At 44.5% G+C, this 21,955-nt stretch overlaps 1 protein-coding gene across 1 annotated transcript in view; it reads left to right on the top strand.

Moving 5' to 3' along the window:
* LOC311132780 (CUB and sushi domain-containing protein 3-like) overlaps nucleotides 1-21,955 on the top strand; it is a gene marked incomplete at its 3' end in the record, with an annotated part of 471,294 nt that overhangs the window by 419,838 nt on the left and 29,501 nt on the right. The window contains 6 exon segments of the mRNA XM_084166101.1: nucleotides 318-500; nucleotides 3,486-3,662; nucleotides 8,134-8,313; nucleotides 10,629-10,718; nucleotides 10,721-10,801; nucleotides 18,025-18,198. Coding sequence (XP_084022227.1) covers nucleotides 318-500; nucleotides 3,486-3,662; nucleotides 8,134-8,313; nucleotides 10,629-10,718; nucleotides 10,721-10,801; nucleotides 18,025-18,198 — 885 coding nt within the window.

The following is a 21,955-nucleotide window of genomic DNA, read 5'->3' as shown; positions in this document are numbered from 1 at the left end:
CAGAAGTTATTAACTCTTTCTATGCTTTTGTTTTTCCCTGTGTGCCTGCGGGCTGGCGTGTGTGTGTTTGTCTCTGTGTGTGTGTTTGTTTGTCTCTGTGTGTGTGTGTGTTTGTCTCTGTTTGTGTGTGTGTTTGTCTCTGTGTTTGTCTCTGTGTGTGTGTGTGTTTGTCTCTGTGTGTGTGTGTGTTTGTCTCTGTGTGTGTGTGTGTGTTTGTCTCTGTGTGTGTGTGTTTGTCTCTGTGTGTGTGTTTGTCTCTGTGTGTGTGTGTTTGTCTCTGTGTGTGTGTTTGTCTCTGTGTGTGTGTGCCTGTGCAGGTGACTCCCAGGGGACGTGTGGGGACCCAGGCACCCCTTCGCAGGGCAGCAGAGAGGAGAGTGACTTCAGGATCCGCAGTAAAGTCCAGTTCAGCTGCTCTGAGGGTTATGAGCTGATTGGCTCTGCTGAAAGGATGTGCTTTCCCAACGGCACCTGGTCTGGAACACAGCCCTTCTGCAAACGTGAGACCACACACACACACACTTTCCATCCCCCCAACCTCTATGGTCCTTTGAGTCCAACATGCCGCTGTACCATTCCATTTCCAGCCAGCATATCTCTGAGAGCTAGAAAACTCAGCAACACACAATAGCTGTGCTTTATCGACCCCTATCCAGCCTCTTCCACCTCCAGCGACCTCCGGCTGTGCACCTCCAGCCTAGAGCTAATTGAATGTGGCAGTGTAGCAGTGCAGTCTGTGTCCCACGACATCTCAACACCACAGCAGCACTTTAGCCTACTGGAGCCTCCTCTCACTGCAGGAGCCCCTATAACTAGCATCACATTGCACACTGAATAAGATGAGACGGGACAAGCCATCACACCAGGGGCACACAGCAACATTACTTCCCTTTGTTTGCTGAGGGAACCATGTAGCTAGTCAACTGTCCACTCTGCTCTGCTCCCCAAACCTAATCTGCATGCCAAATGGCACCCTACTCCCTATATGGTGCACAACTTTTTTTACCAGGAACCCACAGGGCTCCAGTCAAAAGAAGTGCACTATTTAGGTAATAGGGTGCCATTTGGAACACAACCCTCCACACCGCTTTACAACATCCTGCTTCCCAGCACCAAGCCGGAACTAATGGTGTGCTTTTCTCATCCCCTTTTCCTCTCCTCCTCTGCTCCCTCCGACCTCCCACTGCTCCCTCCGACCTCCCACTGCTCCCTCCGACCTCCTACTGCTCCCTCCGACCTCCTACTGCTCCCTCCGACCTCCCACTGCTCCCTCCGACCTCCCACTGCTCCCTCCGACCTCCCACTGAGTGAAAACACTGCTTTAGAAACACTCCCTTCCATTGTGCAGGAATCCTTTCTGAAAGGTGGGAATTGGCAACAGGGAGCTTGGACTGAGCTGTAATTGAAGAGATGTACTCAAACGTGTCTCTACGTGACAGTCAGACACACAGAGACAAATGGCCCAGATGACAGTCAGACACCCAGAGACAAATGGCCCAGGTGACAGTCAGACACCCAGAGACAAATGGCCCCGGTGACAGCCAGACACCCAGAGACAAATGGCCCCGGTGACAGTCAGACACCCAGAGACAAATGGCCCCAGTGACAGTCAGACACCCAGAGACAAATGGCCCAAGTGACAGTCAGACACTCAGAGACAAATGGCCCCGGTGACAGTCAGACACCCAGAGACAAATGGCCCAGGTGACAGTCAGACACCCAGAGACAAATGGCCCAGGTGACAGTCAGACACTCAGAGACAAATGGCCCCGGTGACAGTCAGACACCCAGAGACAAATGGCCCAGGTGACAGTCAGACACCCAGAGACAAATGGCCCCGGTGACAGTCAGACACCCAGAGACAAATGGCCCAGGTGACAGTCAGACACCCAGAGACAAATGGTGCAGGTGACAGTCAAACACTCAGAGACAACCCCAAATGCCCAGGTGTCAGAGAAAGACAAAGGAGGTTGTTTGTGTGTGTCTCTCTCTCTGTCTGCAGAGAAGAACACTCCTTCCTCCTCAGGCTCCTCTGAACCACCATATTCATCTCCTCTCCAACGTGACAGGATAGCGTTAGTGTCATCTCGAAACGGCGGCTTGTCCTCCATGTTCCCTCTGAGCCACTGCAGCTCTTCAGTTAAATAGATTTACAGATTGTTAACTTCTCAGCCCCTGAAGGCCCTGCCAGCCAGTTCCTCCACAAGGCTGACTGGGTACCTCTCTCTTTCTCCATTGCACGCTCTCTCTCTTTCACACTCCCTTTTCTCTTTCTCTATCTGAATCTCGCTTTCTTGTTCTCTCTTTATTTCTTTCTCTCTCTCTCTTGCTCTCACTTTCTCTCTCTCTTTCTCTCGCTCTCTCGCTCTCTCTCTCTCTCTCGCTCTCTCTCTCTCTCTCTCTCTCTCTCTCTCTTGCTCTCACTTTCTCTCTCTGTCTTTCTCTCACTCACTCTCTCTCTCTCTCTCTCTCTCTTGCTCTCTCTTTCTCTCTCTCTGCCTCTCTCGCTCTCTCTCTCTCTCTCTCTCTTGCTCTCTCTTTCTCTCTCTGCCTCTCTCTCGCTCTCTCTCTCTCTCTCTTGCTCTCTCTTTCTCTCTCTCTCTGCCTCTCTCTCGTTCTCTCTCTATTTCTCTGCCTCTCTCTTGCTCTCTCTCGCTCTCATTGCCTCTCTCTCTCATTCTTTCTCTCTCAGCCCTTCTCAGCTTTTATCTCATTCCATCCTGGAGTCTGTTATACCTCCCTTTTTCTGTGACATTTCACATTTCACTCAGCCCAACCCACCCTCAACGCCACCCTTATTCCCTCAATAGTAGTGCACAACCCCTAACTCATGACTTAATGACGGTTCTTTGACAGTGGCAATGTGGATTTATTTGATATTCTCTCTAAGTACCTCACATATGGAAGCATGGTCAAATGTTTCAGGGACACAATCATGGCAAATTGCTTGTTGATTTCCCTAAGCCTCCTTTCATAGCTCTTGAAATCCCACTCTGGACATTGCATAAATCATATCCACGAGGATCCCTCAAACAATGGTTGTCCTACCATTCCACTCTTCCCTAGATGCTAGTAATTTCTCTCAACTCTTTTGTTAACAGCTTTTAAGTACATATTTCCAGGAAAATGACTTATTTAGCTAGACCGAGTGGATGCTATGGGGTTTGAATGCAGGAGCAGTGAAAGGGACAGTGATTATTTCATGGCAGGAACAAATACTGTACTTAGCATTGACGTACAGTATAAGACCATATCAATTCACATTTTATTTAAAGTGCATTTAAATCACCAAAAACACTTTACAGTAAAATAGACAGTCTTTATCAGAGACGATTCCATACCATAGAAGCTCAAATCTAACCAATATACAGTATATAACCACAATGTGGTTTTATAGTATGTGATGGAACAACTTCACATGTATTTTTGAATTATCACATAAACCCAATCATTCAATCGAACTCTATCTTCACCTCTCTGTCCAGCGGTGCAGTGTGGGAACCCGGGGAGCCCCAGTAACGGCCGTGTGTACAGGCTGGACGGCACCACCTACTCTCACTCGGTCACCTACTCCTGTATGGACGGCTACCTGCTGACTGGCTCCACCACCCGCCAGTGTCTGGCCAATGCCACTTGGTCTGGCACTGCACCCAACTGCACCAGTAAGTCCTCATAAACCTACCTCACTGCACCCAACTGCACCAGTAAGTCCTCATAAACCCACCTCACTGCACCCAACTGCACCAGTAAGTCCTCATAAACCCACCTCTCTGCACCCAAATGCACCAGTAAGTCCTCATAAACCCACCTCACTGCACCCAAATGCACCAGTAAGTCCTCATAAACCCACCTCACTGCACCCAAATGCACCAGTAAGTCCTCATAAACCCACCTCTCTGCACCCAACTGCACCAGTAAGTCCTCATAAACCCACCTCACTGCACCCAACTGCACCAGTAAGTCCTCATAAACCCACCTCACTGCACCCAACTGCACAATTATGTGGGATCAGGAACCTATCCCCTTTTTAGTGTCATAAAGCATGTCAGAGTAAGAGTGCTGATCTGGGATCAGATCCTGCACCAGTCCATGTCATCTTATTCATTATGGACTGAAAGGCCTGAGACATTCTAGGACTAAGGGCACTGGACTTTTTTTTGTACACACATTTTGAAAAAGCTTAAAACTTACCCGGTGTGCTTATTAACAGGGCTGTGTGAAAAATCCTACTGATAACGGCACAATCATTTTTGGGAGATTTCAATATATATAGACAGTAGATATGACTTAGCTAAATGTACACAGATGTATTTCTATGTTTGATTGTGATCTTTAATTTTCATATATTTTTCTCTTCAATTACCTATTTTGATCAGGTCATATCATAGATAGGGGATAGGGTAAATGAATGGACTGAGGCTTAAGACAGAGTTGCATCCCAAATGGCACCCTATTCCCTATGTAGTGCACTACTTTTCACCAAAGCCCTATGGACCCTAGTCAAAGGTAGTACACTATATAGGGAAAAGGTTGTCATTTGGAAACCAAAATCTTGCATCCTCTCCTCATGACATTTCAACATGCTGCTTCTCTCATCTAGGAAGGGTGGGCTGGTTTTAATTGGACTTGTCCAGGCGGCTGAGTCTGAGAGAGGGATCGAAGTGGGGAGGCTCTTTAAGGTAGCCTGCGGGTTAGGGATTGAGACAGAGAGAGGAGGGGGTCACACACAGACACCCACACACACACAGTGACTTGGGGGTTGAGAGAGAGGAGAGGTCAGAAGAGCCCTGTGCCCCTGCTCCAGCAAGATAAGGAAATCAATCCCTCTGTGTTTCTGTTACCTGGTGTATATTACCATACCCTCCTCAGCTCTTCCCTCTTCTTCAGATCCTCCTCGTCGAGTAGACAACACCAGGGAGTCGATGTGATTTAAATCCAGGCTCAGGGGGGAGAGAGAGAGAGAGAGAGAGAGAGAGAGAGAGAGAGAGAGAGAGCAAGAGAGAGAGCGAGAGAGAGAGCGAGAGCGAGAGCAAGAGAGAGAGAGAGAGAGCGAGAGAAAGTGAGAGCAAGAGAGAGAGAGAGTGAGTGAGAGAAAGAGAGAGAGAGAAAGTGAGAGCAAGAGAGAGAGAGAGAGAGAGAGAGAGAGAGAGAGAGAGAGAGAGAGAGAGAGAGAGATACTTCTTCTAACTTCAGGTAGATAATTCCTCTACCTCTCCTGGTGTTTCAGATTCAGTTAATTCAGAAATGGATTACCAGATCTACAGTGAGGGAAAATAGTATTTGATCCCCTGCTGATTTTGTACGTTTGCCCACTGACAAAGAATTTATCAGTCTATAATTTTAATGGTAGGTTTATTTGAACAATGAGAGACAGATTAACAACAAAAAAATCCAGAAAAACGCATGTCAAAAATGTTATAAATTGATTTGCTTTTTAATGAGGGAAATAAGTATTTGACCCCCTCTCAATCAGAAAGATTTCTGGCTCCCAGGTGTCTTTTATACAGGTAACAAACTGAGATTAGGAGCACACTCTTAAAGGGAGTGCTCCTAATAACAGCTTGTTACCTGTATAAAAGACACCTGTCCACACAAGCAATCAATCAATCAGATTCCAAACTCTCCACCATGGCAAAGACCAAAGAGCTCTCCAAGGATGTCAGGGACAAGATTGTAGATCTACACAAGGCTGGAATGGGCTACAAGACCATCGCCAAGCAGCTTGGTGAGAAGGTGACAACAGTTGCTGCGATTATTCGCAAATGGAAGAAACACAAAAGAACTGTCAATCTCCCTCGGCCTGGGGCTCCATGCAAGATCTCACCTCGTGGAGTTGCAGTGATCATGAGAACGGTAAGGAATCAGCCCAGAACAACACAGGAGGATCTTGTCAATGATCTCAAGGCAGCTGGGACCATAGTCACCAAGAAAACAATTGGAAACACACTATGCCGTGAAGGACTGAAATCCTGCAGCGCCCGCAAGGTCCCCCTGCTCAAGAAAGCACATATACATGCCCATCTGAAGTTTGCCAATGAACATCTGAATGATTCAGAGGAGAACTGGATGAAAGTGTTGTGGTCAGATGAGACCAAAATGGAGCTCTTTGGCATCAACTCAACTCGCCGTGTTTGGAGGAGGAGGAATGCTGCCTATGACCCCAAGAACACCATCCCCACCGTCAAACATGGAGGTGGAAACATTATGCTTTGGGGGTGTTTTTCTGCTAACTTCACAGCATCAAAGGGACAATGGACAGGGCCATGTACCGTCAAATCTTGGGTGAGAACCTCCTTCCCTCAGCCAGGGCATTGAAAATGGGTCATGGATGGGTAACCAGCATGACAATGACCCAAAACACACGGCCAAAGCAACAAAGGAGTGGCTCAAGAAGAAGCACATTAAGGTCCTGGAGTGGCCTAGCCAGTCTCCAGACCTTAATCCCATAGGAAATCTGTGGAGGGAGCTGAAGGTTCGAGTTGCCAAACGTCAGCCTCGAAACCTTAATGACTTGGAGAAGATCTGCAAAGAGGAGTGGGACAAAATGCCTCCTGAGATGTGTGCAATCCTGGTGGCCAACTACAAAAAACGTCTGACCTCTGTGATTGCCAACAAGGGTTTTGCCACCAAGTACTAAGTCATGTTTTGCAGAGGGGTCAAATACTTATTTCCCTCATTAAAATGCAAATCAATTGATAACATTTTTGACATGTGTTTTTCTGGATTTATAGACAGATCATTTCTTTGTCAGTGGGCAAATGTACAAAATCAGCAGGGGATCAAAAACTTTTTTCCCTCACTGTATGAACTACTGCCTGTCTGTCTGTCTCCATATCACCACTAGACATATAGACCATACTGGTTCCTCCAGGCCAGGTTCATTGCCTTTGATCGTATGCCTCTTAGTGCCCATATATGCTTAAACTAGCAGAATGCTTTGCCTACAGCGTTTTTTTTTTACCGGGCCTGTTTTTATCTTTACATTGCTCTCTTTCATAGAGACCTTGGTTTGCGTCCCAAAATGGCACCCTATTTCATATATAGTCTTAGGGCTTTGATCAAAAGTAGTGCGCTATATAGGGACTAGGGTGTCATTTTGGGACGCATTCCTTGCCTGTGGCATGTTAAACTAGGAATGATTGATGTGTCTTTACATGTGTTTATTGAGCAGGCTGAGAAGGGTGACGCATGGTTGCAATCCGGGGGTGGAGTCATATTAGCTCCGATGATTGATTCTGAAGCATCATTCACACGTTTTTCCGCAAAAGACACAAAATGTATGGAAAACGTGATTCCGGAATTGATACATAAATCAATAGGGGGAAACTTTTTTCAAAAATGAAAAATAAATATGTAAAGTACTTTTGGGGTTTGTTGTTGTCAGCCACGGGGATCACATAACTACTAATGTGTTTCTTTTACCTTTTCATCTGAATTCCCAGGTAAAAGGTAAAAGACTCTGTAAACATGCATCGTTCTATTTTCTGCTCTCTGCTTTCCTCCCTATATACCGCCCCTGTTTGTTCATCCATAGAACAGAAGGGAGTGATAGTTGTAAAAGATCGACAGAATTGATTATGGAAGTTAAACTCAGGAGACCCCCGTATGAGAACACAGCTTCCCCTGCTTACGGCTATTGATTTTCCCCCGTGATAGTGAGATCTATCATTGTGAATAAAAGAGGCGAGGTGGTATCTCCTCAGTGGAGATATCTGTTGCTGGCTGCATAAATGGGTCATTTCAGATGATTTGTGGATTAGGTTTCCCGCCAATTGTTTTCACAGCCCAATACATATCTCACACCGGACCCACAATGGGGCCTAAATCGCACTTCGACAGCCGTCATAGATTTCACCATCTATAGCACAAAAGAGCCAGAAAACATAATGGTTTGTTACAGAGTAAAGTGTCGGACTGGGTATGTGTTGTCTTTGTTATGTGTTTGTTTGCCGCAACCAAGTACTCTGTGTCACTGAGTCACTCTTTTGTCCCCTTCCTTCCTTCCTTCCTTCCTTCCTTCCTTCCTTCCTTCCTTCCTTCCTTCCTTCCTTCCTTCCTTCCTTCCTTCCTTCCTTCCTTCCTTCCTTCCTTCCTTCCTTCCTTCCTTTCTTTCTTTCTTTCTTTCCATTACAGTGATCAATTGTGGCGACCCTGGGGTTCCAGCCAATGGGATGAGGTATGGAGAGGACTTTGCTATTGGTCAGAACATCACCTTCCTGTGTGCACCGGGATACACCATGGAGGCCGATAGCTCGCCCGTACGCACCTGCACCTCCAACGGTACCTGGAGTGGCATCATGGCATCCTGCAAAGGTGAGGCCTAGCAACACATGTGTAGCATGATGTACTTCATTACCCATAATGCTCTGTGGAACATATCTTAATAACATTCTGGCATCATGACATCCATGACACTCAGGCTATGCCTGAAATTGTACCCACTTCCCTTTAGAGGGTACTACTTTTGGCCAGAACCCTATGAGCCTTTGGTTCGTTTCTCTTACTACTTCAATTTGAGTGTTGGAATATATGTATCTACACCTTAGAATATAGTTCAATGATGCCCAGTCTCAGGGAGTAACTAATCAAGGTTGGCATTGTCCCTTTTCTCTATTGAAACCAGAGTTTCAATACAGATTGTTAAAGCTTATTCACAGTAACATAAACACCTGCTGGTTCCATTCAAACACTGGTTGCCTGAGCAACAGTAGCCCAGATGTCATTATGTCCTGTTCAAATTCAGGATAGCATTGTGCTTTGGTTTGTTATTGTAATATCCTGTCTTGTTGTTATTGTTGTTGTTGACACTATAGGCCAGGCAGAAAAGGTTTCTCTTCTTCATAAAAAGCTTTCTCAACTTGCATAAAATGCTGCTTCGTATTACCATTATCTTTGACAAATTACAATCAACACAGATATCTCCATCCATTTGTACAGGTTATAGTTTAATCTCTTGGCTCTGTGAGAGTGTGTGTTGTGCATACAGATGTAATAGCTGCAGAGTGATATCTTGTTGCAGTACATTCTTATGATGCACAGTTGGATCTATGAATATGGATGTTAAAAGGTTTGTGTGTGTGTGTGTGTGTGTGTGTGTGTGTGTGTGTGTGTGTGTGTGTGTGTGTGTGTGTGTGTGTGTGTGTGTGTGTGTGTGTGTGTGTGTGTGTGTGTGCGTCTTTACGTGTACTGTATAAGTATGTGAGAATATCTGTGTTCTATACCTGTGAAATGCAGGAGCTGTCACAGCAGCTGTGAAACCACTGCATAAACACATTATTCATTAGCTTAGTACAAAGCAAGCTGGTCTGCTCTCAATGGACGGCCCCAGCATGTCCAATACTAATCAGAATATTAATACAACATTTGGGAATTTTTTACATGTTTATTACCTTTATTACCGGAGCACAGAGATGACAATAAGAGTAGCCAATCATAAAAAGCTCCATTGAGCTGGACAAATGTGTTTGTTTATATAGTCAATAATAATTGACACCCCTGCCCAGCACCCACCAAGCATAGTCGCTAATCTACAAACACTGAGATTTCCCCCCTTCAAAATAGAATCCTAATTCTCCTGGATTACCCCTCTCTGAACTCTGCATATCCCCCTCGTGATGTTTCTGCCAAACGCCTACCTACAGTGATGTTTCCGCCCAAACGCCTACCTACAGTGCTGTTTCTGTTATCCAGTGAGAGGAGTATCCCATGGTGCACTATTTTGGAAATCTTACTGCTATTCGGTGAGAGGAGTGTGTTTATCGTACAGTCTGCTGGAAAATATATTTCTGCCCACAGTGTTCTGGAAAGCCCTATCTGCTGTTACTCTAATTAAGTGAGAGGAGGAGAGTGTTTGGCAGAACTCAGTGTGAATAACAGGACCAGAGAGAGAGACTCACTCTACAGAGTGCAACATGAGTCATCCAGCCTAGCCCTCTCACCCACTCGAGCGTGGCGTAGGCTGGGGGCCAACGAGACTCCCAGGCAGCTCTCAGACAAACAAACAGTCCCTTTGACTCTCTGCCTCCCTGACGTCGCCCCCCCCCCCCCCCCCCCCCAACACTTTTCATGTTTGTTTAGACAGTCATTGGCTGCACCCCAAATGGCACACTATTCCCTATATAGTGCACTACGTAGCTATTTGGGATGCAGTCATCATGACACCCGGAGGCTAGTGCTCTGAGAGAAAGACATTAGTTTCTGTTTCAGTTAGACAGCTGGTATTAAATGTCCACTAAGGGTTGAGACTATATAACTATAGTACATGGTTATGCTTGGCAAAGCCACAAATATTCCTTAGGCCTAATTTTTTTGTTGTTGTGTTGAGAATGTGTGTTGTTTTAGTTGTTAGCCCAGCTGTGGCCCTTTTCCAAAGGTTTCTTGTTTGTTCGCTGTTTGCTTTTATGCCATGAATGGTAAAGTATGATTCATGCCTAATTGATTAATGATATTCCTTACAGGGATAACGAGGGTTAAGTAAGAGAGTAATTCAGCATTAACTACAGTATTACTCAGAAAGTAAACTCCCTCTCCCCTGTGCCTTTCTGTCCTCCATCCTCTCTCCCCCTGTCCTCTCTCCAACTACACCCCCTTCTCTTTCTCACCCTCTCTCCCTCTCCTCTCCCCCATAGCGGTGACCTGCGCAGCACCCTCTGTCATCTCCAATGGGGTCCTGGAGGGTACAGACTTTGAGTGGGGCACTAGCGTGAGCTACAGCTGCTCCCCGGGTATGAGCTGTCCTTCCCTGCCATCCTCACCTGCGTGGGCAACGGCACCTGGAACGGAATGGTGCCTCAGTGCCTACGTGAGTAGCACACACCTCTCCTCTTCTCTCCTGTTCTTTTGTTTTCTGTTGTTTTGTGCTCCTCTCTCGCTCTCTCTTGCTCTCTCTCTCCGCTCTCTCTCTCTCGCTCTCTCTCTCTTGCTCTCTCTCGCTCTCGCTCGCTCTCTCTCTCGCTCTCTCTCTCGCTCTCTCTCTCGCTCTCTCTCTCGCTCTCTCTCTCTTGCTCTCTCTCGCTCTCTCTCTCGCTCTCTCTCGCTCTCTCTCCGCTCTCTCTCTCGCTCTCTCTCTCTCTCTCTCTTGCTCTCTCTCGCTCTCTCTCTCGCTCTCTCGCTCTCTCTCTCTCTCTCTCTCTCTCTTGCTCTCTCTCGCTCTCTCTCTCGCTCTCTCTCGCTCTCTCTCTCGCTCTCTCTCTCGCTCTCTCTCTCGCTCTCTCTCTCTCCCTCTCGTGTTGTTTTCCACTCTCTCGCATATCGATGCAACTTCACACTCTCTGCAGTAGTACTAACACTCAGTGTACCTGTGAAATTGACATTTTGTCGCATTCTTCATGTACTTGTTTCCTTGTTCCAGTTTGAAAAATATGTCCACGGTATCTATAGTTTTATGACTCCATAGATAGTCAGTGACTTTTGGTGGTGATTTGATTTTAAAACCAATTGCCTAATCTTTATTAGAAAAGGTTAGAAAAAAAGGGTAGCACTTTAGATTACAGTGCTGAAATAACAGGGTAAAAACAGGGAAATAACAGCAAACAACAGGGAAATAACACGGTAACAACAGGGTACAAACGTGGTAATAACCCATTCATAGTTAGTATATAGCTGCTAAATAACGATGTAAAATGTGCCAAAACGATATAGTATGAAGACTTTTACTGGTTGTTATGTAGAAATAATTATTCATTACATTATTAAGAACTATAAATAGCGGGTAATAAGCACAAACTATGTAGTAAGTATTCAAGGCTATGTCACCTTTTCTCAGCAGATACATACAAACTATGAACAGTTTATTACCGTGTTGTTATCTTGTCGTTTCCTGCTAATTGCCTGTCGTTTCCTGTTAATTCCCAGTCGTTTCCTGTTAATTCCCTGTCGTTTCCTGTTAATTCGCTGTCGTTACCGTGTTAATTCCCTGTCGTTACCGTGTTAATTCCCTGTCGTTACGTGTTAATTCCCTATCGTTACGTGTTAATTCCCTGTCGTTACCGTGTTAATTCCCTATCGTTATGTGTTAATTCCCTGTCGTTACCGTGTTAATTCCCTGTCGTTACCGTGTTAATTCCCTGTCGTTACCGTATTAATTCCCTGTCGTTACCGTGTTAATTCCCTATCGTTACCGTGTTAATTCCCTGTCGTTACCGTGTTAATTCCCTATCGTTACCGTGTTAATTCCCTGTCGTTACCGTGTTAATTCCCTGTCGTTTCTTGTTATTTCCCTGTTGTTGCTGTGTTATTTTCCTGTTAACGCGTTATTTCCTTCTTGTTAACGCGTTATTTCCCTGTTGTCTCCTGTTATTTCCCTTTTGTTACCTTGTTCTTTCCCTGTTGTTTCCTGTTATTTCCCTTTTATTACTGTGTTGTTACCTTGTCGTTTCCTGTTATTTCGCTGTCGCTACCGTGTTAATTCCCTGTTGTTACCGTGTTATTTCTCTGTCGTACCACGTTATTTCCCTGTTGATACCGTGTTATTTCCCTGTCGTTTCCTGTTATTTCCCGGTTGTTACCGTGTTATTTCCCTGTTGTTTCTGTGTTACTTCCCTCTTGTTTCTTGTTATTTCCATGTTGTTACCATGTTATTTTCCTGTTGTTACATATTCTTTCCCTGTTGTTTCCTGTTATTTCCCTTTTGTTACCGTGTTCTTTCCATGTTGTTTCCTGTTATTTCCCTTTTGTTACCGTGTTAATTCCCTGTTGTTACCATGTTATTTCCCTGTCGTTACCGTGTTATTTCCTTGTCGTTATTTCACCTTTTCTCAGCAGATACATACAAACTATGAACAGTTTATTACAGTGTTGTTACATTGTAATTTCCTGTTATTTCCCTGTCATTACCGTGTTATTTCGCTGTTGTTACCATGTTAATTCCCTGTCATTACCGTGTTAATTCCCTGTCGTTACCGTGTTGATTCCGTCATTACCATGTTAATTCCCTGTCGTTACCGTGTTATTTCCCTGTTGTTACTGTGTTATTTCCCTGTAATTTCCTGTTATTTCCCTGTTGGTGCCGTGTTATTTCCCTGTTACCATGTTATTTCCTTATTGTTACAGTGTTATTTCCCTGTTGTTTCCTGTTATTTCCCTGTTACCGTGTTATTTCCGGGTTGTTACTGTGTTATTTCCCTCTTGTTTCTTATTTTCCTGTTGTTACCATGTTATTTCCCTGTTGTTACTGTGTTATTTCCCTGTTGTTGCTATGTTATTTCCCTTTTGTTACCGTGTTCTTTCCCTGTCGTTACCATGTTAATTCCCTGTTGTTACTGTGTGTATTCCCTGTCGTTACCATGTTATTTCCCTCTTGTTACCGTGTTATTTCCTTGTCGTTATTTCACCGTTTCTAAGCAGATACATAAACTATGAACAGTTTATTACCGTGTTGTTAAATTGTCATTTCCTGTTATTTCCTGTTATTTCCCTGTCATTACCGTGTTATTTCGCTGTTGTTACCATGTTAATTCCCTGTCATTACCGTGTTAATTCCCTGTCATTACCGTGTTGATTCCGTCATTACGTGTTAATTCCCTGTCGTTACCGTGTTATTTCCCTGTTGTTTCCTGTTATTTCCCTGTTATTACTGTTATTTCCCTGTTGGTACCGTGTTATTTCCCTGTTACCATGTTATTTCCTTATTGTTACAGTGTTATTTCCCTGTTGTTTCCTGTTATTTCCCTATTACCGTGTTATTTCCCGGTTGTTACTGTGTTATTTCTCTCTTGTTACTGTGTTATTTCCCTCTTGTTTCTTGTTATTTTCCTGTTGTTACAGTTTTATTTCCCTGTTGTTTCCTGTTATTCACCTTTTGTTACGTGTTCTTTCCCTGTCATTACCATGTTAATTCCCTGTCGTTACTGTGCGAATTCCCTGTCATTACTATGTTATTTCCCTGTAATTTCCTGTAATTTCCCTGTTATTACTGTGTTATTTCCTTGTCGTTATTTCACCTTTTCTAAGCAGATACATACAAATTATGAACAGTTTATTACCGTGTTGTTACATTGTCATTTCCTGTTATTTCCCTGTCATTACCATGTTATATCGCTGTTGTTACCATGTTAATGCCCTGTCATTACCATGTTAATTCCCTGTCGTTACGTGTTCTTTCCCTGTTATTACTGTGTTATTTCCCTGTAATTTCCTGTAATTTCCCTGTTATTACTGTGTTATTTCCCTGTTGGTACTGTGTTATTTCCCTGTTACCATGTTATTTCCTTATTGTTAGTTTTATTTCCCTGTTGTTTCCTGTTATTTCCCTGTTACCGTGTTATTTCCCTCTTGTTTCTTGATATTTCCCTGTTACTGTGTTATTTCCCTGTTTTTTCTTGTTATTTCTATCTTATTACCGTGTTATTTCCCTGTCATTACTATGTTATTTCGCTGTCGTTACCATGTAATTCCCTGTCATTACCGTGTTGATTCCCTGTCGTTACCGTGTTAATTCCCTGTAATTTCCTGTAATTTCCCTGTTATTACTGTGTTATTTCCCTGTTACCATATTATTTCCTTATTGTTACCGTGTTATTTCCCTGTTACCGTGTTATTTCCTGGTTGTTACTGTGTTATTTCTCTCTTGTTACTGTGTTATTTCCCTCTTGTTATTTTCCTGTTGTTACCGTGTTATTTCTCAGTTGTTGCCATGTTATTTCCTTATTGTTAGTTTTATTTCCCTGTTTCCTGTTATTTCCCTGTTACCGTGTTATTTCCTGGTTGTTACTGTGTTATTTCCCTCTTGTTTCTTGATATTTCCCTGTTACCGTGTTATTTCCCTGTTGTTAAAGTGTTATTTCCTTCTTGTTACTGTGTTATTTCCCTGTTGTTACCGTGTTATTTCCCAGTTGTTACGGTGTTATTTCAAAGTTTTAACCATGTTCCCTGTTGTTTTTTGTTATTTCCCTATTACCCTGTTATGTCAGCACTGCATACTAAAGTGCTACTGAAAAAGGTTATGTGTCTTTTGTGGGTTATAGTTCTGTTTTTCAGTTCAAGCAGGTGATCTTGGTATCCGACACTGCAGTTGAAACAAATGGCTTCAGAATGAATGCTACACTGTCACCTTGCTCTCCACTGTGGAGGAACAAAAAAAAATCTCAAGGTTCTTGGTGTCATTGGTTGGTTGATTGACAGCTGAGTTAGAGGAGGAAGCGGCCATTCATAAGGCCCTTGGTCTGGTCTGACGATCTTCCCCCTGTTGTAGGGACATCAGTCACCCGCGATCGTTTGGGCATTAATGCCCCTCGAGTCTCCATCGCTTTAATTTGACCCAAAATGAAGGGGAACAGTGATGTACTGCAGATAAGATGGTAAATTGAATTGAAAAGACAAGCAGAGGCCTTCCATTAAAGGGCAGGTGATGGGAGGCAGGAGGTGAAAGGCTTCCACCATGATGAGCAGCTGTGCCCAATGACAGACAGGTGGACAGCTGCTGAATCATCCCAAAAAGTATGAGCAAGACAAACACACACACACAGCAATCACCCTAATACACAATCCAAAATGTCCAACACACACACACACACAACAATCACCCTAATACACAATCCGAAACATCCAAACACACACACACACACACACACACACAGCAATCACCCTAATACACAATCCAAAACGTCCAAACACACACACACACTAACGCGCACTCACACGGACACACACGGACACACAAACACACACACACAACCACACTTATACAATCACATACACATGCACACACACATTCACAGAACTAAAGGGAGAACAAGTCACTCTACATTAGGTGGTCTAAGACTAAGGTTATATATTTTTGGCAGATTTTCTCAAACCAATGCCATCTCCTTGGAACTCGGCTCCAAAGTTACAATGTCTGCTGCGTTTACAATAGCGGATTTGTGAAAAGCCTTTGTTTAAAAAAGTTTCTGTCTTGCTGAGACAAGGCTTCAGTCCCGTTGTTAGAAGTAATTATAAATAATACAGTGGAATTAACTCAGATGGCACTGTTTTTTTTTCTCTCCACTGCCTTTTTACGACTCAGAAACATTAGAAGGCATATTTGAACATCAGAGGATCCAACCATCTTTCCTACACCTATTGAGGATTCTGTCTCTAGCATACAGCAAGCCAGGGAATCATAATTCACCTATAAGTTCATAACTCAGAGACCTTAGAAAGCACATTTGAACATCAGAGGACCCAACCATAAATTCTACACCTGGAGAATCTTCTATACAGAAAGACACCCAGGGAATCATAATTCACCCACCCGCCTCCATGTTTAGTTTACCTACTTGTCTCTCAGCATCTGCCATCCTGTCTGTCAGTCTCCGTATGACAGAGTGAAGAACGGCGGGGATAATCATTATTAATCTACACATAATTAATTAGTTCTTATCTGCCTGCCCCAGTGGGTCATCAGACAGGGCTTCAAACGAGAGTGGGTGAAGGGGAGGAGGGGTGGAGGGGAGGAGGGCTGGAGGGGTGGAGGGGGTGAAGGGGAGGAGGGTGTAGAGGGTAGGAGGGCTGGAGGGCTGGAGGGGGGGAAGGGGAGGAGGGTGTAGAGGGTAGGAGGGCTGGAGGGGAGGAGGGTGTAGAGGGTAGGAGGGCTGGAGGGCTGGAGGGGGGGAAGGGGAGGAGGGTGTAGAGGGTAGGAGGGCTGGAGGGGTGGAGGGGTGGAGGGGAGGAGGGTGTAGAGGGTAGGAGGGCTGGAGGGATGAAGGGGAGGAGGGTGTAGAGGGTAGGAGGGCTGGAGGGCTGGAGGGGAGGAGGTTGTAGAGGGTAGGAGGGCTGGAGGGGTGGAGGGGTGGAGGGGAGGAGGGTGTAGAGGGTAGGAGGGCTGGAGGGTGGGAGGGGAGGAGGGTGTAGAGGGTAGGAGGGCTGGAGGGGTGGAGGGGAGGAGGGTGTAGAGGGTAGGAGGGCTGGAGGGGAGGAGGGTGTAGAGGGTAGGAGGGCTGGAGGGCTGGAGTGGGGGAAGGGGAGGAGGGTGTAGAGGGTAGGAGGGCTGGAGGGGTGGAGGGGTGGAGGTGTGGAGGGGAGGAGGGTGTAGAGGGTAGGAGGGCTGGAGGGGTGAAGGGGAGGAGGGTGTAGAGGGTAGGAGGGGTGGAGGGGAGGAGGCTGTAGAGGGTAGGAGGGCTGGAGGGTGGGAGGGGAGGAGGGTGTAGAGGGTAGGAGGGCTGGAGGGCTGGAGGGGTGGAGGGGAGGAGGGTGTAGAGGGTAGGAGGGCTGGAGAGGTGGAGGGGAGGAGGGTGTAGAGGGTAGGAGAGCTGGAGGGGTGGAGGGGAGAGCATGTTAAAAGGTCAGTAAATCATCAAGGTAGTTCTAATACCCCATCCCCGCCCTTCAGAACACTGGAGCAATGTGCAGCAGCGGCTATGGGAATTAAATAAAGTATGGCTGCCTGTGACTTTGTAAACTTGCAGGCAGCACACTTATTTTTATTATCCTCTTCTTCTTCCTCTTCTTCTATTTCTTCTTCTCTCTCTACATCTCTGTCTACTCTCTCTGCTCTCTCTCTCTTCCTCTTTCTCTCTTTTTTATATCTTGACAGTGTATCTATTATTCATCAGGAAAAAGTCAAGTTTGTAGTCCTCCCAGTTCCCAGACAGTAAAAGAGGGAGTCTTGCTTGGCACATTTATAATGTATCAGCCAAGCATGACGTCAACATCTATTATTGATTCTTCCTGGACAGACCAAGTGTTTGCTGGACAGCCACAGATGGTCAGCACTCAATGACCGCTTTGAGCCCTTTGAGGGTTGATGTTATTCATGTCTGTCTGGTCTGTAAGACTCCATCTTCTTCTCCCATGGTGCCTCCCAGGATCGCAGATACAAAGAGATACTGTGGCAGGAGGAGTTAAATAAAACCCGCACAGGGGCAAAACCCAGTGACTTTACTCTTGTGTGGGTATTTTGACGTTTCTAATTTGATCTGGTCTGATTTCCGCTCTCTTCTTGCTAAAGTTCAATCAAAACCGCACTGGGGGGAAACCCGGTAACATTGCTCCTGTGTGTTTTTTGAACGTTTATTTTGATCTGCTATTGTTGATCTGTTGTTGTAGCCAAGTTCTGTGGGGACCCTGGTGTGCCTTCCTATGGCTCCAGAGAGGGACGCAGCTTCATCTACCAGTCAGAGGTGTCGTTCAGCTGTAGCGCCCCCTATATCCCGGTGGGCTCCACTACACGCATGTGCCAGTCCGATGGCTCCTGGAGCGGATTCCAGCCTCGCTGTATAGGTAAGCATCTACTGTGTGTGTGTCTGTGTGTGTGTGCCCGTGTCCCACAAAGCGTGAGGGTCACACAGCATATATAACTGGGTGTACAACTGTCCTTTGTGTGATACTTGGTCCCAAAGCTTCATTACTCCATTTCTTTTTTTGTTTTACACAATATGTTTTGTATGCTCAGTGTATATACACACTCATAACCTTTCTGTCCCTCTTGAGAGTACATCATCTCTGTTTCCTATTTCTAGCGTTCTTTGCGTGCCTTAAAGCACAGCTTGTAAAGTATTTAACTACGTCAAACAACAGGAATCAATGTCCTCCCTCTGACACTGGGCCACCCGAGGTATACCAAGGCTACGTCCCAAATGGCACATTATTCCCCATATAGTGCACTACTTTTGACCAGAGCCCTATGGGCCCTTGTCAAAGTAGTGCACTATAATGGGTGCCATCTGGGACACAGCCCTAACCTCCACACACATCTCTTATTGATAAGTTTATTCCAGAAAAGGCAGGGTCATTCCTTTTAGTGCCCTCCGAGGGAAGAGAGTGTGTTGACAGAGGAGAAGAATGGAGCCTGCCCAGATATGAAATGTGTAAGAATGGCTGTAGGGGGATTCAGTTACATCGCCACCCGAGTGGCGCAGTGGTCTCTGCATCGCAGTGCTAGCTGTGCCACTAGAGATCCTGGTTCGAATCCAGGCTCTGTCGTAGCCGGCTGCGACCGGGAGACCCATGGGGCGGCACACAATTGGCCCAGCGTCGTCCAGGGTAGGGGAGGGAATGGCCGGCAGGGATGTAGCTCAGTTGGTAGAGCATGGTGTTTGCAACACCAGGGTTGTGGGTTTGATTCCCATGGGGGGCCAGTCTGAAATAAATAAATAATGTATGCACTCAGCTCTGGATAAGAGCGTCTGCTAAATTACGTAAATGTAATCAGGGGCACTCACTACTGACATTCTACTGGCCCTAGCCTTCAGAGCTGGCTGATACCATTGTCTAGTTTCAGTGCTAGCTGTAGCATATATTCGTATAAATCTTTTTCCCAAAAGGGTTCTATGTGGAGGGATAGGGTTCTACAGAGAACCATTTTTGATCTGAAGAACCCTTTCTGGAAGACAAGGGTTCTTTGAAAGGAAAAGGGTTCTACCTATAATTTTTTTATAACTGTTTTTGGAAGAAAGGGTTCTTTGATGATTCTTTGGAAGGCAAGAAGGGTTCTTTGGAAGGCAAGAAGGGTTCTACATAGAGCCATATATCATATTTCCCAGCATGCTCTATTGCAGGGTGATTTTCAGAATTGTTTGTTTTAATATCCGTATTTCTGCATGTACAGTGAGCTCCAAAAGTATTGGGACAGTGACACATTTTTGGTTGTTTTGGTTCTTTACTCCAGCACTTCGGATTTGAAATGATACAATGACTACGAGGTGAAAGTGCAGACTGTCAGCTTTAATTTGAGGGTATTTTCATCCATATTGGATAAACCGTTTAGAAATTACAGCACTTTTTCTACATAGTCCCCCATTTTAGGGGACCAAAAGTATTTGGAAAAATTCACTTATATGCGTATTCAAGTAGTAAAAAGTTAAATATTTGGTCCCATATGCATAGCGCGCAATGACTACATTAAGCTTGTGAATAATGATCTTGAATAATGATGAGTGAGAAAGTGACTCCAAAATGACACCATACATTATTTACCATTCATTTCTATTGGGTACAAAATCATCTGAAACACAACCAAAACAAACAGCAAATGCATCCAACAAATGTGTAGAATCACAAGCTTGATGTAGTCATCGTGTGCTATGAATATGGGACCAAATACTTAACTTTTTACTACTTTAATACACATATAAGTGAATTTTTCCCAATACTTAAAAAAAATGGAATAACACATGGCCTCTCATGTATTATTGCTTAAATAAGCATCTGAATTGTTTGGATTCAAAAACTGAGTTGTTGACCAATAGTATTACTGTAAAGTTAACCTCCAATCAGATATCAGACCTACAGGATGTAACCTCTGCTTCTCAGAGGTGTGACAATGGGGGTTGGAGAGATAATGAGGCATTCACTCCCCCTTAACGTCACACCCCCTTCTCAAAATATCTCAGATCCCTTTGAAGTGAGTAACTCAGCTTACTCCCTGTGATGACTCACAGTGTGATGGTGGGTATTGATCCACATGCCTTTTATAGAACCAACCACACAATCTGGATATATTTAGGGCCAGTCTCCCAGACACCTTTTAAGTCTAGGACTAGGCTTAATCTGTATGTTCAGTTGAAATATTCCATTGAAATTGCTTTTAGCCCAGGGCTAAACTTAATCTGTATGTTCAGTTGAAATCTTCCTTTGAAATTGGTTTTTAGCCCAGGACTAGGCTTAATCTGTATGTTCAGTTGAAATCTTCCATTGAAATTGCTTTTTAGACCAGTACTAGGCTTAAGACTAGCCCGTGGGCTTTGTTGTCACTAGGGTTGCAAAATTCCGGTAACTTTACCACAATTACCAGGTTTTTCTAGAAATGCTAATTGGAGTATTCCCGGATTTCCTGCTTATTCCATCCTATTCCAAAACTTGGGAATTTTTAGAAAGTTACTAGAATGTTGCAACCCTAGTTGTCACTCATATCATATAGTGTATGTTTGATGCCCTCCCTTTCCTGGCATCTTTAACTTACCTGCTGTCTTCATATCTGTAATTATCTATCTAGTGTCTGTGAGTCTTCTCCTGAATCCTTATCTGATTAAGCACCTCATCCAGGTCCCTAAAGGAGACACTCTCCACACATCAATATGACTAACTGATAATTGTCTTTATTTCACTAATGAATATTCAAGTCATAGGCCCCTTTTGTCACTGAATTATAAAACCATTAGCAACAAGTCAATTGTTATCTGTTTAGTACTGGGTAACCGTGTATTGTACTACACAAATTAACATTGAGAGTAGCCTGAGTTTAAATACAGTATAGCTCATTATGGTGGCTGTAATTTATGGCCGCTGGAAGACATTGAATTTCTTCTCTAATTCACCTGTGTGTCATTGAACACATAATATAGGTGTGATTGATTGATGTGGCCCCACACAGGAACTGGGAAATGGTACACTCAAATGTAAACACTGATAAATCATTGATATGGGGCGATAGGTAGTCTAGCGGTTAGACCGTTGGGCCAGTAACCGAAGGTTGCTAGTTCCAATCCCCGAGCCGACTAGATAAAAAAATCTGTCAATCTGCCCTTGAGCAAGGCACGTAACCCTAATTGCTCCCAGGTCGCCGTCAATAATGGCTGATCCCTGGCCATGACCCCACTCTCCGAGGGTGTCTCAGGGGGAGTGGGATATGCAAAAAACATCACACTCTGTACAGGTTAAACAAGACAAATATAAGCACCCCCTATTTGACCTTTGAAATCAATGAGCTTCAATTATCAGACTGATTGGCCTACAGATGTGTCTATATGCTGAAATATAGAGGGAAATATTTTGACTAGTTTTAAACAGCTAACTAGCTGATCTAAACATTGTTTGTGACATGGCTATGTCAATTCTGTTGTCATATGCTGTTCATCAGCTGTCATGACTGTTTATGTCATCTGGTATGACAGTGCTATGTAGTCCTTATCACATCAAAATATGGTTAAAGGGGCAATCCATTTTGTTATTGTTTCAAAATGCAGATTGCCCCTTTAACTGTTACCATATTGAAAAGGCATTCTTATGACATACAGTTACCTTAAGATCATCTTGACTG

The sequence above is a fragment of the Coregonus lavaretus genome (genome assembly GCF_964263955.1).
Source record: "Coregonus lavaretus genome assembly, chromosome: 7".
In the NCBI taxonomy this organism is placed as follows: domain Eukaryota; kingdom Metazoa; phylum Chordata; class Actinopteri; order Salmoniformes; family Salmonidae; genus Coregonus; species Coregonus lavaretus.
Note: the sequence above shows the minus strand (reverse complement) of the source record. Positions and strands in the feature narration are given on the sequence as shown.